At 45.9% G+C, this 21857-nt stretch overlaps 1 protein-coding gene across 2 annotated transcripts in view; it reads left to right on the forward strand.

The window, feature by feature from the left end:
* The window catches only part of LOC110534688 (prolyl 3-hydroxylase 2), a 99459-nt gene that overhangs the window by 51134 nt on the left and 26468 nt on the right, over positions 1-21857 (forward strand). For both annotated transcript variants that reach the window (XM_021619656.3, XM_090243039.1), the window contains exons 2-3: positions 14959-15111; positions 17409-17598. In XM_021619656.3, coding sequence (XP_021475331.1) covers positions 14959-15111; positions 17409-17598 — 343 coding nt within the window. The remainder of the gene's footprint in view (positions 1-14958; positions 15112-17408; positions 17599-21857) is intronic.

The raw sequence follows: 21857 nt of genomic DNA on the forward strand, positions 1-21857 counted from the left end.
ACAAGGAAGGCCCAAAAGCACACTTATGACATCACATAAGAATGTTCCCCTTTTCCACGTTCTTCTTAGTACAGACACATTTTCATTGAGATGTGCTTAACGTGTTATATACGCTAACCATGTCTATGTAATGGACACTGCAGCTGGCTGGCTGGCTGGCTGGTTTTACTTGAGAGCTTGTGTGTTAGTGTTGTGCTTTAGAGGAGGGAAAACAAGTCCATGTCTGGTTAGTGTAACCGCTCAGCAGAAGTGATCAGAGTCAATGTACAGTAGCATACTGACGATCTACAGTCCTTGTGTATGTAGCATAAAACGGCTTTAATTAATTAGCTTAACGACTTGAAATGTTTTGAAAGATTTATTTGGAGTGACGTCACAAGAAGCACTCTCTCGTGTGAATTCCACTAACGGTCCGTATGTAGCCAAACGTAGCTGCTGCTCATGTTAGTATCTGTACTGATGGCGCAAAAGCCATGAGAGGGAGACATAGTGGATTGGTAACGCGCGTGCAAGCAGTTGCTCCCGACGACACTTGGGTACACTGCAGCATCCACTGAGAGGCTCTTGCTGCCAAGGGAATGTCTGACAGCATGAAAGCCGTTTTGGACACTACAGTGAAAATTGTTAACTTTCTTAAAGCAAGGCCCCTAAACTCTCATGTATTTTCTGCACTATGCAATGATATGGGCTGCAGCCATGTAACGCTTTTACAATATACAGAAGTGCACTGGTTATCAAGTGGCAAAGTATTGACAGGTTTTTATTAAATTGAGAGACGAGCTTAAAGTTTTCTTTACTGACCATAATTTTCACTTGTCTGACCGCTTGCATGATGACGAGTTTCTCACAAGACTGGCCTGTCTGGGTGATGTTTTTTCTCACCTGCATGATCTGAATCTAGGATTACAGGGACTCTCCGCAACTATATTCAATGTGAGGGACAAAATTGAGGCTATGATTAAGAAGTTGGAGCTCTTCTCTGTCTGCATTAACAAGGGCAACACACAGGTCTTTCCATCATTGTATGATTTTTTGTGTGCATATGAACTCAAGCTTACAGACAATGTCAAATGTGATATAGCGAAGCACCTGAGTGAGTTGGGTGCGCAATTACGCAGGTACTTTCACGAAACGGATGACACAAACTACTGGATTTCATGTCCTGCCTCCAGTCCACTTAAAAATATCTGAACAAGAGAGCCTCATCGAAATTGCAACAAGCGGTTCTGTGAAAATCTGCTTTAATCAGAAGTCACTGCCAGATTTGTATATCGGGCTGCGCTCAGAGTATCCTGCCTTGGTAAATCACGCTGTTAAGACACTGATGCCCTTTGCAACCACGTACCTATGTGAGAGTGGATTCTCTGCCCTCACAAGCATGAAAACTAAATACAGGCACGGACTGTGTGTGAAAAATACAACCTAACATTGCAGAATTATGTGCATCCTTTCAAGCACACCCTTCTCATTAACCTGTGGTGAGGTGTTCACAATTTTCGATGAACAAATAAAGTTTTATATGTAAGATGTTTAAATAAATAATCAATAATAAAATTATTGATTTATTATTATTTGTGCCCTGATCCTATAAGAGCTCTTTGTCACAACCCGGCTTGTGGGAAGTGACAAACTCACACTCATTCTTATGTTTAATAAATGTGTGGCAGGCTTACAATGATGGCAAAAACCAACATTTAAGAGTGTGCTGACCCTGGTGCTAGAGGGTTTACGCAGCTGGAGGGTGAATGTTTGAAAGGGGACGGGACTATAAAAAGTTTGAACCACTGCTCTAATAGAACAGGTCATTGAACATACACACATTTTCCTATAGTTGGAGTACACAATGCAAAATACTTCTGCCAAAAACACAGCTACTACAGCCAGTAATGGCTGTTTACACAAATTAAATGGTTTGTTTGATGCGCTAGTGAGTGCATTTCCAATTACTGTTCTGGGCAAATAGAAGTCCACTCATACTCCCAATTGTTAACGATTTACAGTACACACTGTTGAATGGGGTTGGTAGTTTTCTTGGACTTTTCGCCAGATGCTTTTATCGAGGTGCCAAGCAGTGATGAATTGTGTGGTAGCTTCTGAAAGTACCCGTCTGTTTTCCCAAGCTTTCAGGCAGAATCCATATGAGCCAGTAAGTTTACAGTGGAAACTAAGAGCACTGTTTGCGATGTATGAATAGGCTGCAACACATTTATCCCTGTCATTATGCTTGGAGACACATAAGGGTCTGCTTACAGTTTGGGACAAAAAACATACAAAGCCAAACTACAACAGCTCCTACTACTAATACCTTCATTCATAATAATAATCATTAAATGTGCCATTATCACTTCCGTTCTCTCCAAATGGCTTGATTTGACTTGTGTGTCCTTCACTGTTGAGCCTTTCTTCATGACTGCTGTTGTCAGTGAGCAAAACAGATGTCAAGTGCCTTATTGGTTTGCTCTGGAATGATCCAGTATCATTTCCAGATCCTTGTGAAGATTAAACAAAGATTAAAACACTCCCAATGTTGTGTCTAAGCAGATACATTTTTTAACTTGTGTTTAGTCTAGACAGACATAACAACTTGGCCTTAACATCTTCCTGATTAGACTGCCATACTGTAGATATTCTGTTGAATGCCTCCCTGTTTGGGTATGCAACCCCAGTCCAAATATGACAACCTCATAAATATTGAGTTATCAACAGTAAACTGTCTGTTTGTAAAAGGACTGTCTTTAGACCAGTAAATATTATAACACATCATCAAATTAAATGTAGTCTATATTAGTACAATATCTTATATTTTATTGCCAGCATTACATAGTGACTTAAGAGATGACTGGAATGTATTGTATGTGAAGAGCGCTAGGTGATGTAAATGTTGTCTGATGGAATGACGAGTGACAGAATGTACAGCACTGTCTGTGCAGCTCTGTTTCATGTTGAAATATGCTCCATACATCAGACTTCAATATGCACCACCTGGTTTGTGACTTGACTTGAGAAACAATGTCTTCTTTCTAGACTAGAGGTGTCAAACTCATTTTGACTGGGGACCACATTCGGTCTACAACGAGGTCCACAGGACTGCACTGAAACTGTGGTATATTTACTTGCCTTCAGAATTTGCATAAAAATGATCCATCGATTTTGGAATTTACAATGCTCCCTGATTGTCTAGCTTTCTTTTGGGTGATTATTAGTGAGCTGGACACAGTCAACAAACGAAGAATGTAGGTCCATTATCATTTATACACAATTTCGATTTGGTTTTAGATATTTTAAAGTATACTGAGTTCGTCAACAAAAACACTAAAAATAGCACCCTGAAATGGTATGACGGTATGAAAATGTGGATATCACCCAAGCCGAGCGCCAAACTGGTGGCAGTTGTGAAAAAAAGTAAATAGTTGGAAGAGTTGGTTGAATATAATGCCACTGTTAATTAGATGTTTTTTTTCATCAACCGGGCTATTTTCTCTTGAACAGTATGGTCTATCTACTGGCAACTCGTGGACAATATGGACACAGATATAATAATTGAATACATTTTTTTTTATGTTATTCTATTATAAATTACCTAAATTAAAATAGATTGTCATAGATTACCTGTTAATTACCAAAAATTCTGGTTACTTTAATAAACTGCCAGTAGTTTTGCAACCCTATAGATAATGGATATAATATCAACAAAACAAGTTTCCACTTAGATACCTTCTCTGACAGATGTTTAAATTCTTACGCTAGTCAGCAGTGCTAGTCAGCAGTGCTAGTCAGCAGTGACTAGTCAGCAGTGACCAGTGCTAGTCAGCAGTGACCAGTGCTAGTCAGCAGTGACCAGTGCTAGTCAGCAGTGACTAGTCAGCAGTGACTAGTGCTAGTCAGCAGTGACCAGTGCTAGTCAGCAGTGACCAGTGCTAGTCAGCAGTGACCAGTGGAATAAATGGACCAAGGCGCAGCGTGCGTAGAGTTCCACATGTTTAATTTATGCAACTCACCAAAACAATACAGAAACGAACGTGAAGCTATAAAATGCTCAAGGCAACTAACACTAACAAGATCCCACACCAAACAGGTGGGAAAAGGCTGCCTAAGTATGATCCCCAATCAGAGACAATGATGGACAGCTGCCTCTGACAGCTGGCTCCCCCCCCCCCCCCCCCCCCAAAGGTGCAGACTCTGGCCCGCAAGACCTGACTATAGGGGAGGGTCCGGGTGGGCATCTAACCTCGGTGGCGACTCCGGTGCGGGACGTAGACCCGGCTCCGCTCGAGGATCCGCCCGCTTCGGTGGAACTCTGGTGCGGGGATCGTCGCTGGAAGCTCCGGACCGTGGATCGTCGCCGGAGGAGCCGGACCGTGGATCGTCGCCGGAGGCTCCGGGCCATGGATCGTCGCCGGAGGCTCCGGGCCGGGATCTGTCGCTGGAGGCTCCGGACTGCAGACCGTCGCCGGAGGCCTGGTGCGTCGAGCTGGCACAGGACGTACCGGGCTGGGGAGGTGCACTGGAGGCCGGGTGCGTGGAGCGGGCACAGGATGGGCTGGGGAGAAGCACAGGAGGCCTGCTGCGTGGAGCTGGCACAGGACATACTGGGCTGTGGAGGCGCACTGGAGACGCGGTGCGTAGAACCGGCACACATTGTACTGGAACACTGACACTCTCCTCAAATCGAGTGCGGAGAGCTGGCACAGGTGGCATCGGACGGTTAACATGCTCCTCAGGGCGACTGTCTTGCCTCTCCAGCCAAATCAACAGCTCTCTCCCATCACTCTCCTCAACTTTCGCAAACCACTCCTTGCTCGATCTATCCCAATATTCCTCCTCGGTCTCTGACTCACCCCTCAAATGACCAGGGCTAAGGAGCTCACTGTACTGTACTTCTCTAATCGGTGAACCTTTTTAGCGAAGGTAAAACTTCTGCCAGTGAAGGATTAGCAGGCTATGCCGGGTGTTTTAGTGGTGAAGAATGTTTATACATGTAATAACCACTGGCATACATTTGACACCTCAAACGCTACATGCACTCAATCCTATTAGAGTGTAGTTAGGGTGTTGTTGTTCTACAGGTCCCAAGAGAAGGCTCACTCAGTAATAGGCCTGGATGAGGCTAGGGAGTATTGACATATCTGCTTGTTTCCATTTCTGTGTCCTGACTTCAGATATACTGTAGCGTACACAGTGTGGTACTGTGGAGTTTTGGCATAATGCCTCTAAATCTACCCACCCCCCACTACAATGGAGCAGGTTTCAACACATTCAAGCTATCTCTGGCATATCTGTGAATTTCACTTTTTCTCAATGCAGTTCATCTCCATGACAGCTATGTCCATCAAGGTGCAGGTATGTGCATTGTGTGTTTCCAGAAAGCAGCTTACGTAAAGAGGTTTTTCCTTTGTGTGCAGGCCATTGGCTGCCAGATTTCCCCAGTTCTTCCCAGTTTGTGGGAAGGCAGTAGATGCTGGTTGCCTGGTTGGTGACTGCTACTGACTCTTGACGCCCATGCTTGTCTCCCGATCATTTTAGAGGGAGGGATACAGTATGTGCTTGTCTCCTGATCATTTGAGAGGGAGGGATACAGTACGTGCTTGTCTCCCGATCATTTGAGAGGGAGGGATACAGTACGTGCTTGTCTCCCGATCATTTGAGGGAGGGATACAGTACGTGCTTGTCTCCCGATCATTTGAGAGGGAGGGATACAGTACGTGCTTGTCTCCTGATCATTTGAGAGGGAGGGATACAGTACGTGCTTGTCTCCTGATCATTTGAGAGTGAGGGATACAGTACGTGCTTGTCTCCCGATCATTTGAGGGAGGAATACAGTACGTGCTTATCTCCTGATCATTTGAGGGAGGGATACAGTATGTGCTTGTCTCCTGATCATTTGAGGGAGGGATACAGTACGTGCTTATCTCCTGATCATTTGAGGGAGGGATACAGTATGTGCTTGTCTCCTGATCATTTGAGAGGGAGGGATACAGTACGTGCTTGTCTCCTGATCATTTGAGAGGGAGGGATACAGTACGTGCTTGTCTCCCGATCATTTGAGGGAGGGATACAGTACGTGCTTATCTCCTGATCATTTGAGGGAGGGATACAGTATGTGCTTGTCTCCTGATCATTTGAGGGAGGGATACAGTATGTGCTTGTCTCCTGATCATTTGAGAGGGAGGGATACAGTACGTGCTTGTCTCCCGATCATTTGAGAGGGAGGGATACAGTACGTGCTTGTCTCCCGATCATTTGAGAGGGAGGGATACAGTACGTGCTCGTCTCCCGATCATTTGAGAGGGAGGGATACAGTACGTGCTTGTCTCCCGATCATTTGAGAGGGAGGGATACAGTACGTGCTTGTCTCCTGATAATTTGAGAGGGAGGGATACAGTACGTGCTTGTCTCCCGATCATTTGAGAGGGAGGGATACAGTACGTGCTTGTCTCCCGATCATTTGAGGGAGGGATACAGTACGTGCTTGTCTCCCGATCATTTGAGAGGGAGGGATATAGTACGTGCTTGTCTCCTGATCATTTGAGAGGGAGGGATACAGTACGTGCTTGTCTCCCGATCATTTGAGAGGGAGGGATACAGTACGTGCTTGTCTCCCGATCATTTGAGAGGGAGGGATACAGTACGTGCTTGTCTCCCGATCATTTGAGGGAGGGATACAGTACGTGCTTGTCTCCCGATCATTTGAGAGGGAGGGATACAGTACGTGCTTGTCTCCCCGATCATTTGAGAGGGAGGGATACAGTATGTGCTTGCCGTGACAGCGGCCTGGCTACAGCACTATTTACATATTTAAAGTGGGTGGCTCCTGGGGAGAGAGACATGCACATTTGACTTGAGTTTCTCACCTATCCCACATCAAGAGGTTTTTACTCAGAGTGAGTAGAAGGGTTTCTAGAGCACTAGCATCTCTGAACAGAGAGCGGGCTGTGATTTGCAAACCAAGTGCAATGCGAAAATGTCAGCAGTCAGACGTCCACCAGCAGGTGGTCCCTAAAACGCAGCGCCAAACGAACGGTCGATCAACATTCGGTGTGTGTGTGGTCCCTAACACAGGTTAGTGTTTAGCTGGGAGGGCAGAGTGAGGGCACTAGTTATTTCCCCCAATACAGGTGCTCCTTTGTACAAGGAGTGCTGGTGGTTAATGGTAGGGTTGGGAGCTTTGCAGTTAAACAGGTGATATACATATTCGTGTGTATACATTTTTTTTTTCTCTTTTGAAATGAAAGGAAAAATCGAACATGTTGTTGTGGGGAAAGCCTTATAAAGAACCGTTGATAACAAGGATTGGGAAGGTCAACTGAAAGCAGTTGATCTATTTTGGGGAAACTTGCTACTGGAAGACCGTCTGTATCAGAATGATAGTGATTCTGTGGGAACCGTAAGTTTTCTCATCCATCCCACTCATCCCAACCTCGCATCCTGGTTAGGGGGTCAAACCTCCCCTATTTACTAATAGTCTGTCACCACGGCAACTCAACACAGCCCTGGAGAAATCCCACCGATGCATGTAAGAGAGATTAAAAAAGAGAATATATGGCTGATTCAACTTCACTTTTTGAAACGAGTCTCCTTTCTTGATAATGGAAAGGTTTTTGATATACCAGCACTACCTGTGCTACCAAACACACCATTTGATACTGTTCATCTATCGTGCTGTAATCCATCTTTAAACATTTAATCTGCACTGTCATACTCAGGGGATATTTTGACTCATTTCAGGGGGTTTGATTTATGTGCACATGCTTCTAATGAAATAATCTGAGTGGTTGAATCATGCCTTAATACGTGACAGTTTGATACTGTACTCCTGGAAGTCTCCTCCAAGCCCCTCCAGCCTCCCAGATCTTTCCTCTCTCCATAAACCAGCGACCTCACTGGATGTGTGAGGTCAGCACTGTGGAGTTTCGCTGTAAATCTACCATCACTAGAGAATGAGTCACTCAGCACGGCTCCTCCAGTCCTATCTGTTGCCAGTGGGATATCCCTGAGGTCCTCATGTTACAGTTTTTCATAGGGAACCTTCACGCTTACTTCACTGTTTTTTCATTTAATTGCGCCATTTTTTTTAAACATCTGTTTTTCCAAGAGGAAACTACTTCACACAATGTAGATTTAAGCAAATGTTGTGAAAACTTTACTTTTGGCACTTTGACCTTCTCTAAGGGTTTTGATGTTGATATAGAATTGTGAACAGAGATTTGTGATGGTTTGGTGGCTCCCCATGATCAAAGCTGGATGGCAGTCTCCTCCTCCGCTTTCTCTATCTAGTCTCTCATGTCTCGGGACAATCGGTCTGGCAGTGCTAAGACGCAGCTGTGTTTGTACTGCAGTGGCGTGCTGGACTTTATCCCCATTCCTCCTGCTGACCCTCTCTGGGGGGGTTGGGGGAGAGGAGAGGAGCAGAGCAGAGTGGTAGGTGGTGTTAGTCACTCCCCAGGTGGCTGAATCTCCCCCATCTCCTCTCCTGGACGCCACAGCCCTATCCTTGGCTCTTACTCTCGGACGCAGAAAACTATGGTGGAATTAGCTGTGATTACCGGAAAAGTGGAGAGGTCAGCATTTGGATGGGACACAAAAATGCCTCCCCCGTCCCCCCAGCTGTCTTGCCGACAGGCCGTTAGCCTCGGCATGGGCAGTAAGAGGGAGAGGTGGACTGTGCAGGAATGTAGTCGACGGCAGTTTACTGTTTTGCCTTTCAGAGGTAACCAAGCATGTCCACACAGTTTTTCTTTCCCCTGCTCCTCTCCGGCAGAGATAAAAGAGGCTGCTTGGAAAAGGAGAGGGGGGGGGGGGGGGAGAGGATGATTGTTGATCGGCACAGCCCCAAGAAAAGGGCTCAGCGGCCAGCCTTTCTGGTCAGGAGAGAGTCTGGAACCAGCCTTTCTGGTCAGGAGAGAGTCTGGAGCCAGCCTTTCTGGTCAGGAGAGAGTCTGGAGCCAGCCTTTCTGGTCAGGAGAGAGTCTGGAGCCAGCCTTTCTGGTCAGGAGAGAGTCTGGAGCCAGCCTTTCTGGTCAGGGGAGAGTCTGGAGCCAGCCTTTCTGGTCAGGGGAGAGTCTGGAGCCAGCCTTTCTGGTCAGAGGAGAGCCTAGAGCCAGTCTTTCTGGTCAGGAGAGAGCCTGGAGCCAGCCTTTCTGGTCAGGAGAGAGCCTGGAGCCAGCCTTTCTGGTCAGGAGAGAGCCTGAAGCCAGCCTTTCTGGTCAGGAGAGAGTCTGGAGCCAGCATTTCTGGTCAGGAGAGAGTCTGGAGCCAGCCTTTCTGGTCAGGAGAGAGTCTGGAGCCAGCCTTTCTGGTCAGGAGAGAGCCTGGAGCCAGCCTTTCTGGTCAGGAGAGAGTCTGGAGCCAGCATTTCTGGTCAGGAGAGAGTCTGGAGCCAGCCTTTCTGGTCAGGAGAGAGTCTGGAGCCAGCCTTTCTGGTCAGGAGAGAGTCTGGAGCCAGCCTTTCTGGTCAGGAGAGAGCCTGGAGCCAGCCTTTCTGGTCAGGAGAGAGCCTGAAGCCAGCCTTTCTGGTCAGGAGAGAGTCTGGAGCCAGCCTTTCTGGTCAAGAGAGAGCCTGAAGCCAGCCTTTCTGGTCAGGAGAGAGTCTGGAGCCAGCCTTTCTGGTCAAGAGAGAGTCTGGAGCCAGCCTTTCTGGTCAGGAGAGAGTCTGAAGCCAGCCTTTCTGGTCAGGAGAGAGTCTGGAGCTGGTTGTGAAGTTAAAAGCTTGGAGCTGGGTCTTTGGTCCCTGGTCCCTGGTCTCAGACTATTCTTAACTGTAGTCCCAAGGTAAAAAATGTTGCCTTTACGTTCCACACATCTGGAAGTTCTCACAAAGACTTGTACAATAGCCCACCTGTGCTTCATAACTGCAGCGGTGCTGGTGAAGACAGGAGAATTAAGTCCTCAAGTTTCACAGCACAGGATGAATCATGTCTGTCTGCTGAGGGCTCAGTGCTGTTAGTGAATGATGCTGTTCGTCTGGTTATATTCACCAGCTATGGAGCCTTTGCACAGTTTCCCAAATGGTGCTATGGTCCTCACTGGTGTGTCTTGGCTATTTCAAAGGAACGAAACATTGGCTAATTCCATTTGTCTGGAGAACAAATGGAAATAGCATGTTGTCAGGAACGTTATAAAATCATTAGGTTTTTGGCCAAAACTATTTAAGAGCTACTGCCTTCGAGAACTTTTAGAATAACACTACATGTATGGGGAAATATCAGTGTCGAAACAGACCTGCTGGTAGTCAACAAATGTCACACAGGTCACTGAAAGCACCATTGGGCTGTTCTACGGCTAGTTAACATGGACCCTGTGTGAGAGTTCAGAGCACTTCGGAGCGGAGATTGTGTCGGCAGCTGCTGGCTTTTACTGAGCTCATTTGTTCCCACTTACAACGAATTACAACTATATAAAGGCTTTATATAGCATACATAAAGGCTTCATAAGCACTACATGAATGCTTCACAAATGATCTCTAAGCATATATCATACTCTATATGTCATTATTATGAAGCCTTTATGTATGCTCTATAAAGCCTTTATAAGCTGTACTTCGTTTAACGTGTGACTGCTCATTTAGATTGTCTGCCCCAAGGCCTGTACAGTATCCATGTCACTATTACTAAAACACGCTATCAGGCCTCTGATAGTGGTTAGTTCAGGAGGCCTGTACAGTATCCATGTCACTATTACTAAAACACCCAATCAGGCCTCTGATAGTGGTTAGTTCAAGAGGCCTGTACAGTATCCATGTCACTATTACTAAAACACCCTATCAGGCCTCTGATAGTGGTTAGTTCAGGAGGCCTCTGATAGTGGTTAGTTCAGGAGGCCTGTACAGTATCCATGTCACTAACTAAAACACCCTATCATTCCTCTGATAGTGGTTAGTTCAGGAGGCCTCTGATAGAAGTCAAAGATGCTTGGAAGGCCCCATTTCATCCTTCTGTTGTTATTCTAGTTGCATTTGTCTGTAATGGAAGATAATGCTTGGGATTGGGATCATTATTTCACGCCAATATGCCAACATTTTTGATTCCCACATGTTTCAGATGAGGGTGATGTTGACTGAATGAATGGCGGATTTCCATACCGACATGATGTGGATAAGAACAGTGTGTCCTTTAAAATCACTATTCTTCTCTCCTGATGATCTCTTGCTCAACCAGAAGCATTCATACTGTAAACTAGATAACTTCATGAATGATAGGCTGCAGGAGGCCTTTTGTAAATAAGTATTTAGTATTTTTATGCTCAAGTCAGCACTGGTTTTACGGTCCTCTTTGAACTGTAGCTAATGATATGCCACTTTCTTAGGGTACAGTAGATTCCATGCCAATCCTACATCTTAATGAACACTATCTTTTTGTACAGAAAAGGTGTCAGGTCATGAACCTGACCCCGTTCTTTGAATGGCACGATATACACCACATTTACTTCATGTTCTCTCTGCTACCGCACGGCAAGTGGTGTCGGAGTGCCAAGTCTAGGACCAAAAGGCTCCTTAACAGCTTCTACCCTCAAGCCATAAGACTGCTGAACAATTAATAAAATGCCCCCCCCCCCCCCCTCCATTTGTTTTGCACACTGCTGCTACTCGCTGTTTATTGTCTATGCATAGTCACTTCACCCCTACCCTACCCCACCCCTACCCCTACCTATGTACAAATTACCTCAACTAACTTGTGCCCCGCACACTGACTCAGTATTGGTACCCCCTGTGTATAGCCTCATTATTGTTTTTTTTATTGTTATTTTTTATAATTTTTTACTTTAGTTTATTTGGTAAATATTTTCTTAACTCCTCTTGAACTGCACTGTTAGTTAAGGGCTTGGAAGTATGCATGTCACGGTAAAGTCTACACTTGTTGTATTCGGCGCATGTGACAAAGTTTGATTTGATTCGAAAGCTGCTGCAGTGTCTGCACTGTCAGCATCAATATAATCAAAGACTTTGAGGCCATTGCCTCGGGGTGATTACAGGCAATTGGAGTGGCCACTTCTGTAGAAGTAATCAATACCCTTAGGGCTTGTCTCGTCTTGGTGTAGGAGGCTGGGAAAGCTTGTTTTGTCTCGGTGTAGGAGACTGGGAAAGCTTGTCTTGTCTCGATGTAGGAGACTGGGATAGCTTGTCTTGTCTCGGTGTAGGAGGCTGGGAAAGCTCGTTTCGGTGTAGGAGACTGGGATAGCTCGTCTCGGTGTAGGAGGCTGGGAAAGCTTGTCTTGGTGTAGGAGACTGGGAAAGCTTGTCTTGTCTCCGGTGTAGGAGACTGGGAAAGCTCGTTTCGGTGTAGGAGACTGGGAAAGCTTGTCTTGGTGTAGGAGGCTGGGAAAGCTTGTCTCGGTGTAGGAGACTGGGAAAGCTTGTTTTGGTGTAGGAGGCTGGGAAAGCTTGTCTTGGTGTAGGAGACTGGGACAGCTTGTCTCAGTGTAGGAGGCTGGGAAAGCTTGTCTTGGTGTAGGAGGCTGGGAAAGCTTGTCTCGTCTCGGTGTAGGAGACTGGGAAAGCTAGTTTCGGTGTAGGAGGCTGGGAAAGCTTGTCTCGTCTTGGTGTAGGAGAGTGGGAAAGCTTGTCTCGGTGTAGGAGACTGGGAAAGCTTGTTTTGGTGTAGGAGGCTGGGAAAGCTTGTCTTGGTGTAGGAGACTGGGACAGCTTGTCTCAGTGTAGGAGGCTGGGAAAGCTTGTCTTGGTGTAGGAGGCTGGGAAAGCTTGTCTCGTCTCGGTGTAGGAGGCTGGGAAAGCTTGTCTCGTCTCGGTGTAGGAGGCTGGGAAAGCTTGTCTCGTCTCGGTGCAGGAGACTGGGAAAGCTTGTTTCGGTGTAGGAGACTGGGAAAGCTTGTCTCGTCTCGGTGTAGGAGACTGGGAAAGCTCGTTTCGGTGTAGGAGGCTGGGAAAGCTTGTCTTGGTGTAGGAGGCTGGGAAAGCTTGTCTTGGTGTAGGAGGCTGGGAAAGCTTGTCTTGGTGTAGGAGGCTGGGAAAGCTTGTCTTGGTGTACGAGGCTGGGAAAGCTTGTCTTGGTGTACGAGGCTGGGAAAGCTTGTCTTGGTGTAGGAGGCTGGGAAAGCTTGTCTTGGTGTAAGGAGGCTGGGAAAGCTTGTCTTGGTGTAGGAGCTGGGAAAGCTTGTCTTGGTGTAGGAGCTGGGAAAGCTTGTCTTGGTGTAGGAGGCTGGGAAAGCTTGTCTCGTCTCGGTGTAGGAGACTGGGAAAGCTTGTCTCGTCTCGGTGTAAGAGACTGGGAAAGCTTGTCTCGTCTCGGTGTAAGAGGCTGGGAAAGCTTGTCTTGGTGTAGGAGGCTGGGAAAGCTTGTCTTGGTGTAGCAGGCTGGGAAAGCTTATCTTGGTGTAGGATTCTGGGAAAGCTTGTCTTGGTGTAGGAGACTGGGACAGCTTGTCTTGGTGTAGGAGGCTGGGAAAGCTTGTCTTGGTGTAGCAGGCTGGGAGAGCTTATCTTGGTGTAGGAGGCTGGGAAAGCTTGTCTTGGTGTAGGAGACTGGGACAGCTTGTCTTGGTGTAGGAGGCTGGGAAAGCTTGTCTTGGTGTAGGAGGCTGGGAAAGCTTGTCTCGTCTCGGTGTAGGAGACTGGGAAAGCTAGTTTCGGTGTAGGAGGCTGGGAAAGCTTGTCTCGTCTCGGTGTAGGAGACTGGGAATGCTCGTTTCGGTGTAGGAGGCTGGGAAAGCTTGTCTTGGTGTAGGAGGCTGGGAAAGCTTGTCTTGGTGTAGGAGGCTGGGAAAGCTTGTCTTGGTGTAGGAGGCTGGGAAAGCTTGTCTTGGTGTAGGAGGCTGGGAAAGCTTGTCTTGGTGTAGGAGGCTGGGAAAGCTTGTCTTGGTGTAAGGAGGCTGGGAAAGCTTGTCTTGGTGTAGGAGCTGGGAAAGCTTGTCTTGGTGTAGGAGGCTGGGAAAGCTAGTTTCGGTGTAGGAGGCTGGGAAAGCTTGTCTCGTCTCGGTGCAGGAGACTGGGAAAGCTCGTTTCGGTGTAGGAGACTGGGAAAGCTTGTCTCGTCTCGGTGTAGGAGACTGGGAATGCTCGTTTCGGTGTAGGAGGCTGGGAAAGCTTGTCTTGGTGTAGGAGGCTGGGAAAGCTTGTCTTGGTGTAGGAGGCTGGGAAAGCTTGTCTTGGTGTAGGAGGCTGGGAAAGCTTGTCTTGGTGTAGGAGGCTGGGAAAGCTTGTCTTGGTGTAGGAGGCTGGGAAAGCTTGTCTTGGTGTAGGAGGCTGGGAAAGCTTGTCTTGGTGTAAGGAGGCTGGGAAAGCTTATCTTGGTGTAGGAGCTGGGAAAGCTTGTCTTGGTGTAGGAGGCTGGGAAAGCTTGTCTCGGTGTAGGAGACTGGGAAAGCTAGTTTCGGTGTAGGAGACTGGGAAAGCTTGTCTCGTCTTGGTGTAGGAGCCTGGGAAAGCTTGTTTCGGTGTAGGAGGCTGGGAAAGCTTGTCTTGGTGTAGGAGGCTGGGAAAGCTTGTCTCGGTGTAGGAGACTGGGAAAGCTTGTCTTGGTGTAGGAGGCTGGGAAAGCTTGTCTCGTCTTGGTGTAGGAGACTGGGAAAGCCTGTTTCGGTGTAGGAGGCTGGGAAAGCTTGTCTCGGTGTAGGAGACTGGGAAAGCTTGTCTTGGTGTAGGAGACTGGGAAAGCTTGTCTCGTCTCTGTGTAGGAGACTGGGAAAGCTTGTCTCGTCTCGGTGTAGGAGGCTGGGAAAGCTCGTCTTGGTGTAGGAGGTTGGGAAAGCTTGTCTCGGTGAATTAGACATGTATCGTCTTTGTGTGGGATCAGTGCCATCCTTTGTGTTTCATGTGAAGGGGGCGGTGATGAGAAGGAGGGTCAGGGTGTGTCTCCACTTCCTGAGGTGAACACTGTCATTAATATACTCCATTGTCCTGTACTTACCTCGGCCACACTGATGTAGTTGGTGTTCTGTGCTAATGTCTCTCACTCTCTTTCTCTCTCTTGCTCGCTCTCTCTCTCCTCCCCCATCCTCCCTGTATAGTTGAAACAGTTGGACAAGGCAGCAGCAGCGGCCCACACCTATTTCCAGGCAAACCCGGAGAGCGTGGAGATGGATCAGAACCTGGAGCAGTACAAGGCTCTGGAGGGCACCGACCTGGACCACTTTGTGGACAGAGAGGCACGGCCACATCAGGTGAGAGTGTGGAACAGGGACTTTTTTGTTTCGGTTTTCCAGACTCAGAGTAAGCCTAGTCCTGGACCCTGAAGTATTTTCAATTGAGTTTTTCTTTTGAGAATGATTTTGAATCCAAGACCAGGCTTAATCTATGTCCGGGAAACCTCCCCTCAGTGTCAGTGTTCTTTAGACTGTCATTGATCCATGGAATTTACTGAATGCCTTTTGGATTATTTAACAAATTCAGGCCTTGTTCCAATACCTTTAAACGACATCCTTCTATTCTGTTTTCCCTGATTAACTAATCACTAATCTGACATGGTTGGATTGGCAATAGTGTGCTAAGGAACCATGCTTTTACTTATCCAATCACTTATGGGTCAGTAATTACCTAAAGGGAGAAAGGATGCATTTGAATGCTATTGGAACAGGCCCTGATACAGATAGAGGCTCCTCAGAGCACCCAGTGCTTGCCTTATCGTTGCTTTGGCAGGACCAGGCAGGGTTGCTCTCTCTTAAACCCTCTTGCCTCTTTCTGCCAAGTAGAATTTGGTATACAGTCTTGGAGTTGAACGTGATGGTGTTGTCAGGTCTTCGTATTGCATTGAATACTGTATGAATCCTGCCTACAGTACAGATTCATACATAGTCCGTGCCAGTTAGCGTCAGCTGAACCGGGGGCTGTTTTTAACATTGTTTTCCTGCTTTCTTTCTCTCTTTAGCCGTTCTAAATTAAACTTTATGTGGCTGCATTCTTTGTCTAAATGGTTGTTTTGTCTTTTGTGGAAACATTTTCATGTCTTTAGGATGACAGTGGTCACTACAGTTTAATGAGAGGAGAAGTTTAGGCCATTGACCTTTGCCTGCGGAGAGTACGGAAGCCAATAAAGGTCTGATTGTGGAGGGCTCTGTCAATGCACACACACACTGGACACACACACACACTGTTGTCATTCTGTGGAGGGCTCTGTCAATACACACACACTGGACACACACACACACTGTTGTCATTCTGTGGAGGGCTCTGTCAATACACACACACTGGACACACACACACACTGTTGTCATTCTGTGGAGGGCTCTGTCAATACACACACACACTGGACACACACACACTGTTGTCATTCTGTGGAGGGCTCTGTCAATACACACACACTGTTGTCATTCTGTGGAGGGCTGTGTCAATACACACACACTGTTGTCATTCTGTCGAGGGCTGTGTCAATACACACACACACTGTTGTCATTCTGTGGAGGGCTCTGTCAATACACACACACACTGTTGTCATTCTGTGGAGGGCTCTGTCAATACACACACACACTGTTGTCATTCTGTGGAGGGCTGTGTCAATACACACACACACTGTTGTCATTCTGTGGAGGGCTGTGTCAATTCTCGCACACACTGTTGTCATTCTGTGGAGGGCTCTGTCAATGCTCACACACACTTGTCATTACGTGGAGGGCTGTGTCAATACACACACACTGTTGTCATTCTGTGGAGGGCTGTGTCAATACACACACACTGTTGTCATTCTGTGGAGGGCTGTGTCAATACACACACACTGTTGTCATTCTGTGGAGGGCTGTGTCAATACACACACACACTGTTGTCATTCTGTGGAGGGCTGTGTCAATACACACACACACTGTTGTCATTCTGTGGAGGGCTCTGTCAATACACACACACACTGTTGTCATTCTGTGGAGGGCTGTGTCAATACACACACACACTGTTGTCATTCTGTGGAGGGCTGTGTCAATACACACACACACTGTTGTCATTCTGTGGAGGGCTCTGTCAATGCTCACACACACTGTTGTCATTATGTGGAGGGCTCTGTCAATGCTCACACACACTGTTGTCATTATGTGGAGGGCTGTGTCAATGCTCACACACACTGTTGTCATTCATTGTATCACTCGGTGGTGTCTGTCTGTCTCCACATACAGACTACACTACACAGGTTTACTCTTATGTTTTCGTCATGTAGCAGGCAGATGCAACTTGTATTGAGTAGCTCACAGTAACTGTCTTGGCTGCAACTCTGTGTGTATAGTTATCATTGTCCCAAGCTCAACTAAATTCTTCCTCCTCTTTTTCTCCCCAATGCTCCCCTCACTTATCCTCTCTATCTCTCCCACTTTGTCCTCCCAAATCCTCTTCTTCCTACCTCTCTCCCCCTCTATCCTATTCTCAACCTTCTCTCTTCCCCTCTCTCTCTCTTCCCACACTCTACCCCTCTCTCTCTCTCTCTTCCCACCCTTCACCCCTCCCTTTCTCCCCATTCCACTCTCCCCTTTTCTCCACACAGCGGTCCTTCTCAGCGGGGGTGAAGCTGTATGACAATGCAAACTATGAGGAGGCCATCTCCCTGTTCGAGGAGGCCCTCCAGGAGTACTACAGGGCTGACGTGGAGTGTCGGGCCCTCTGCCAGGGGCCCCAGAGGTTCGAGGAGCAGGACCATATCCTCTACCGCTACAGCCTCTACCAACTGATCTCAGGTCAGTCACTATCTTGTCCTATGTTTCATCATTCTAGTGTCTATAACACCTCCTTTGTGGTGTCTATGTAGAGTCTTGAAAACCTATGTAGGGTCTAGAACACATCCTATGTAGGGTCTATAACGCCTATGTAGTGTCTATAACACCTATGTAGTATATATGTAGGGTCTATAACACCTATATGAAGTGTGTAACAGCTATGTAGTGTCTAATCCCTGTATGTACTGTCTATAACACCTATGCAGTATCTATGTAGGGTCTATAACACCTATATGTAGCGTCTATGTTGTGTCTTATGTTATTCATATTGTCTCATGTTTTGTTTTATATATTTTTATTTTTACATATTGTTTTACTGAATTCAGAGTTGCATTTGTTGGCTCTGAAAGAATTCAACTCTTGTTGTACTCTGATGCTAGGTGACTCAGTTTGTTGACATGAATAGACATACATGAATATGTAGTATGTGGTGTATGGATGTGACCTGCTTGTTCTGTGTGCTGAGTGTGGCTCCACAGTGCCAGACCAGAACACCTTAGGTCAGAGGTGTCAAACTCATTTTGCCTCGTATTTGGTCTTTACCGAGGTCCGGAGGACCCCACTTAAAATTGGTTATATTGCCTCGCTGTCAAAATTTGCCCAAATTTGTCCTCTATTCATCACTTTCGGCATTGTTGATACCCCTGACTGTCTAGCTTTCATTTTGAAGTCAATAGTCTATACATGTAGATACATAAGAATTTCTACAGTTATTTTTTACATTTTAAATGACTTGAAACGGTCTACTTTAGTAGTTGATTTTTCTGTTTTACAGCTAAGAGAAGGGGTGAAGCTGGACTATAAACAGCTCTCTTCTTTCAGCGGGTGGTTAACATTGTTTACAAGCCCCTGGTGCAAAATGTAACTCTCCCCCTCAGAGAAACACAGCCTTGAGTTAAAACAGCAACATATCATGTTATGGAAGTGTTGCTTTAATGTAGGATGAGAAACTGCTCTTGGTGAAGTGTTTTGATATGGCGTACAGACCCTTTTTTTAATCTTATCGTGACTTTTCTCCCAACACTAGACACTTTTTGTGTTGAAGATTAGTCATAGATTACAACATATTTGAATGAGGTGAAGTTTGAGATGGCTGCCATGGTTGGGTCAACATTTGCTCAGATTAAGAAGAATTAGCTGAAACATTCTTGCAAACAGAATCTTGATTGATTTCACAAAAATGACTCCCTTGCTTTGGAAATTGTTACATTCTTTTCATGTTATGAGGTCAAAACAACATGAATGTTCAAATAAATGGACTGCTATTTCATTTTGAAGGGAGTACCGGTAAACTCTATTTAACAGCAGTTATCCCTACGCCATATCTCATGTGGTTGTGCCATTCATTTTGTAGGAGATCTACTTAGCGTAAATTACCTCCTCGAGGATCCTTTTTTTCAGATAAATGATTTTTCCACCTGGACTGCTTTATGGCAGAGCTCATTTTGAAATACCTCCCTTCATCTCTGTTGGCCGCTCAAAGGAAATGTCACGCGAGACTTGATACACCAATGACTCCTCAAACTCCTCAAACATATTGTCATTCTTGGCCTTTCCTGTGTAATATCCTGGTATTGTCGTTTCAAAACATTGTTATAGCCACAAGTTACTCTTTGGCTAAGTGATCCAACAGACCACTGAACATGTTGAAAGGAACTCTAAAAGGGTGAAGATGAGTGCAGGAAAAACGAATTGCTAGTCCAGAGAGTGTTTCAAGGTAACATATTGATTGTTTTAAACAACACAGAGTGTAATGTGTACTTCACGCATTCCTCCTTAGTAAATGGTGTGTGTATGTCTGTGTACGACTGCACATGCATAGCCTCATAGGATCTGTATGACGTGCTCCTTAACTATCTTAGACCAGTGTACCCAACTACGGTCCTCCAGTAGCTTTCCATCTATGTTGTCAATGCCAGGAGGTTTGTCATTATTGATCGATCACAATCATTTTTCCACCTCTCCCACAATAACTTTACTTTATTTCTCTATTTGGTTAGGTCAGGGTGTGATTTGGGTGTTCATTCTAGTTTTCTATTTCTTCGTTGGCCGGGTATGGTTCCCAATCTATCGTTATCTCTGATTGAGAATCATACTTAGGCAGCCTGTTTTCCACCTGAGTTTGTGGGATCTTGTTTTTGCACAGTTACTAGGTAGCCTGCAGAACGCTACGTTCGTGTATTCTTTTGTTGGTGTTCATCTAAAAAAGAAAGAAAGATGTACACTTTCCACGCTGAGCTTTGGTCTCATTCCGACGACAGACGTAACACTTTGCCAATAAAGTAATCATTAAAATAATTGCCAACATCAAATGTTTTTGTGATGAATAAACCATCTGATTCAATGAAAGGAGTTAATCTGCTCATAAATTAATTTACAGTACTTATAAAGAATGAAGGATTTTTAAAATTGTTATCATTGATCTTGGCTTCATAATACAATACTATCATCATAATCACAACCACTATCATCATTATCACCACTATTATCACTATCACTACCACCACTACTATCACTACCACGACTACTACCACTATCACCACTACTATCACTATAACCCTCACTACCATCACCATCACTATCACCACTACTATCACTATAACCCTCACTACCATCACTATCACCATCACTATCACCACTACCACGACTACTATCACCACTACTATCACTATAACCCTCACTACCATCACTATCACCATCACTATCACCACTACCACGACTACCTTCACGATCACCTCTACTATCACTATCACCACTACCACGACTACTATCACGATCACTATCACCACTACTATCACTATCACCACGACTACTAACACCAGTACTATCACCCTCACTATCACCACTACCACCACTACCATCCCTATCACCACTACCACGACTACTATCACCACTACTATCACTATAACCCTCACTACCATCACCATCACTATCACCACTACCACGACTACTATCACGATCACTATCACCACTACCACGACTACTATCACGATCACTATCACCACTACTATCACTATCACCACGACTACTATCACTATCACCAGTACTATCACCCTCACTATCACCACTACCATCACTACTGTCACTATCAACCTCACTATTACCACCCCTATCACCACTACTATCACTACTATCACCACCACTACCACCCTCACTATCACCACTACTATCACCCTCACTATCACCACTACTATCACTATCAGCCTCACTACCATCACCACTACCACCACTACTATCACCATCACCACCACTATCGCCACTATCCAATTGGCTCCTGTCCTCTCCACTGACTGACTGCCTCCAGCCCCTCCAGCCTGACATCAGTGAACAATACAGTAACGTTACACCACAGCATCATGAAATCAAAAAGACTGCCTCTCCTAAAGAATTGAAATATGATTCATTGATAACATCAGGCTTTTTTCTCCAATGTGTGAGGGCAACAAATACAAACATGGGCTGGACATCAAATGAACCAATACACAGACTATCAGCGAGGGGAGAGACTATCAGCGAGGGGAGAGACTATCAGCGAGGGGAGAGACTATCAGCGAGGGGAGAGACTATCAGCGAGGGGAGAGACTATCAGCGAGGGGAGAGACTATCAGCGAGGGGAGAGACTATCAGCGAGGGGAGAGTTTATTGTTGTGTTTCTCTCTCAAATTCTAGAGCTATAGGAATATCAGGTTGTCTGGACTTCCCTGACCTCTGACTTCACAGAGCTTGACTCACAGGAGCATGTCATTGGTAACCTGAATCCCACCTCTGTCATCTTTCTTTTCTGTTTGTCACAGAGAAAGGATGATGATATTTTATACATACACTGAGTTTACAAAACATGATGAACACCTGCTCTTTCCATGACATAGACTGACCAGGTGAATCCAGGTGAAAGCTATGATCCCTTATTGATGTCACTTGTCAAATCCACTTCAATCAGTGTAGATGAAGGGGAGGAGAAAGGTTAAAGAAGGATTTTTAAGCCTTGAGACAGTGTATGTGTATGTGTGCCATTCAGAGGGTGAATGGACAAGACAAAATATTTAAGTGGGTTTGAATAGGGTATGGTAGTAGGTGTCAGGTGCACTGGCTTGAGCTGGTCAAGAATGGTCCACCAGCCAACTTGACACAGCCAACTGTGAGACGCATTGGAGTCAACATGGGCCAGCATCCCTGTGGAACGCTTTCAACACCTTGTAGAGTCAATGTCCTTGACGAAT

Source organism: Oncorhynchus mykiss, chromosome 1, assembly GCF_057628025.1.
Source record: "Oncorhynchus mykiss isolate SJ-2025 chromosome 1, ASM5762802v1, whole genome shotgun sequence".
In the NCBI taxonomy this organism is placed as follows: domain Eukaryota; kingdom Metazoa; phylum Chordata; class Actinopteri; order Salmoniformes; family Salmonidae; genus Oncorhynchus; species Oncorhynchus mykiss.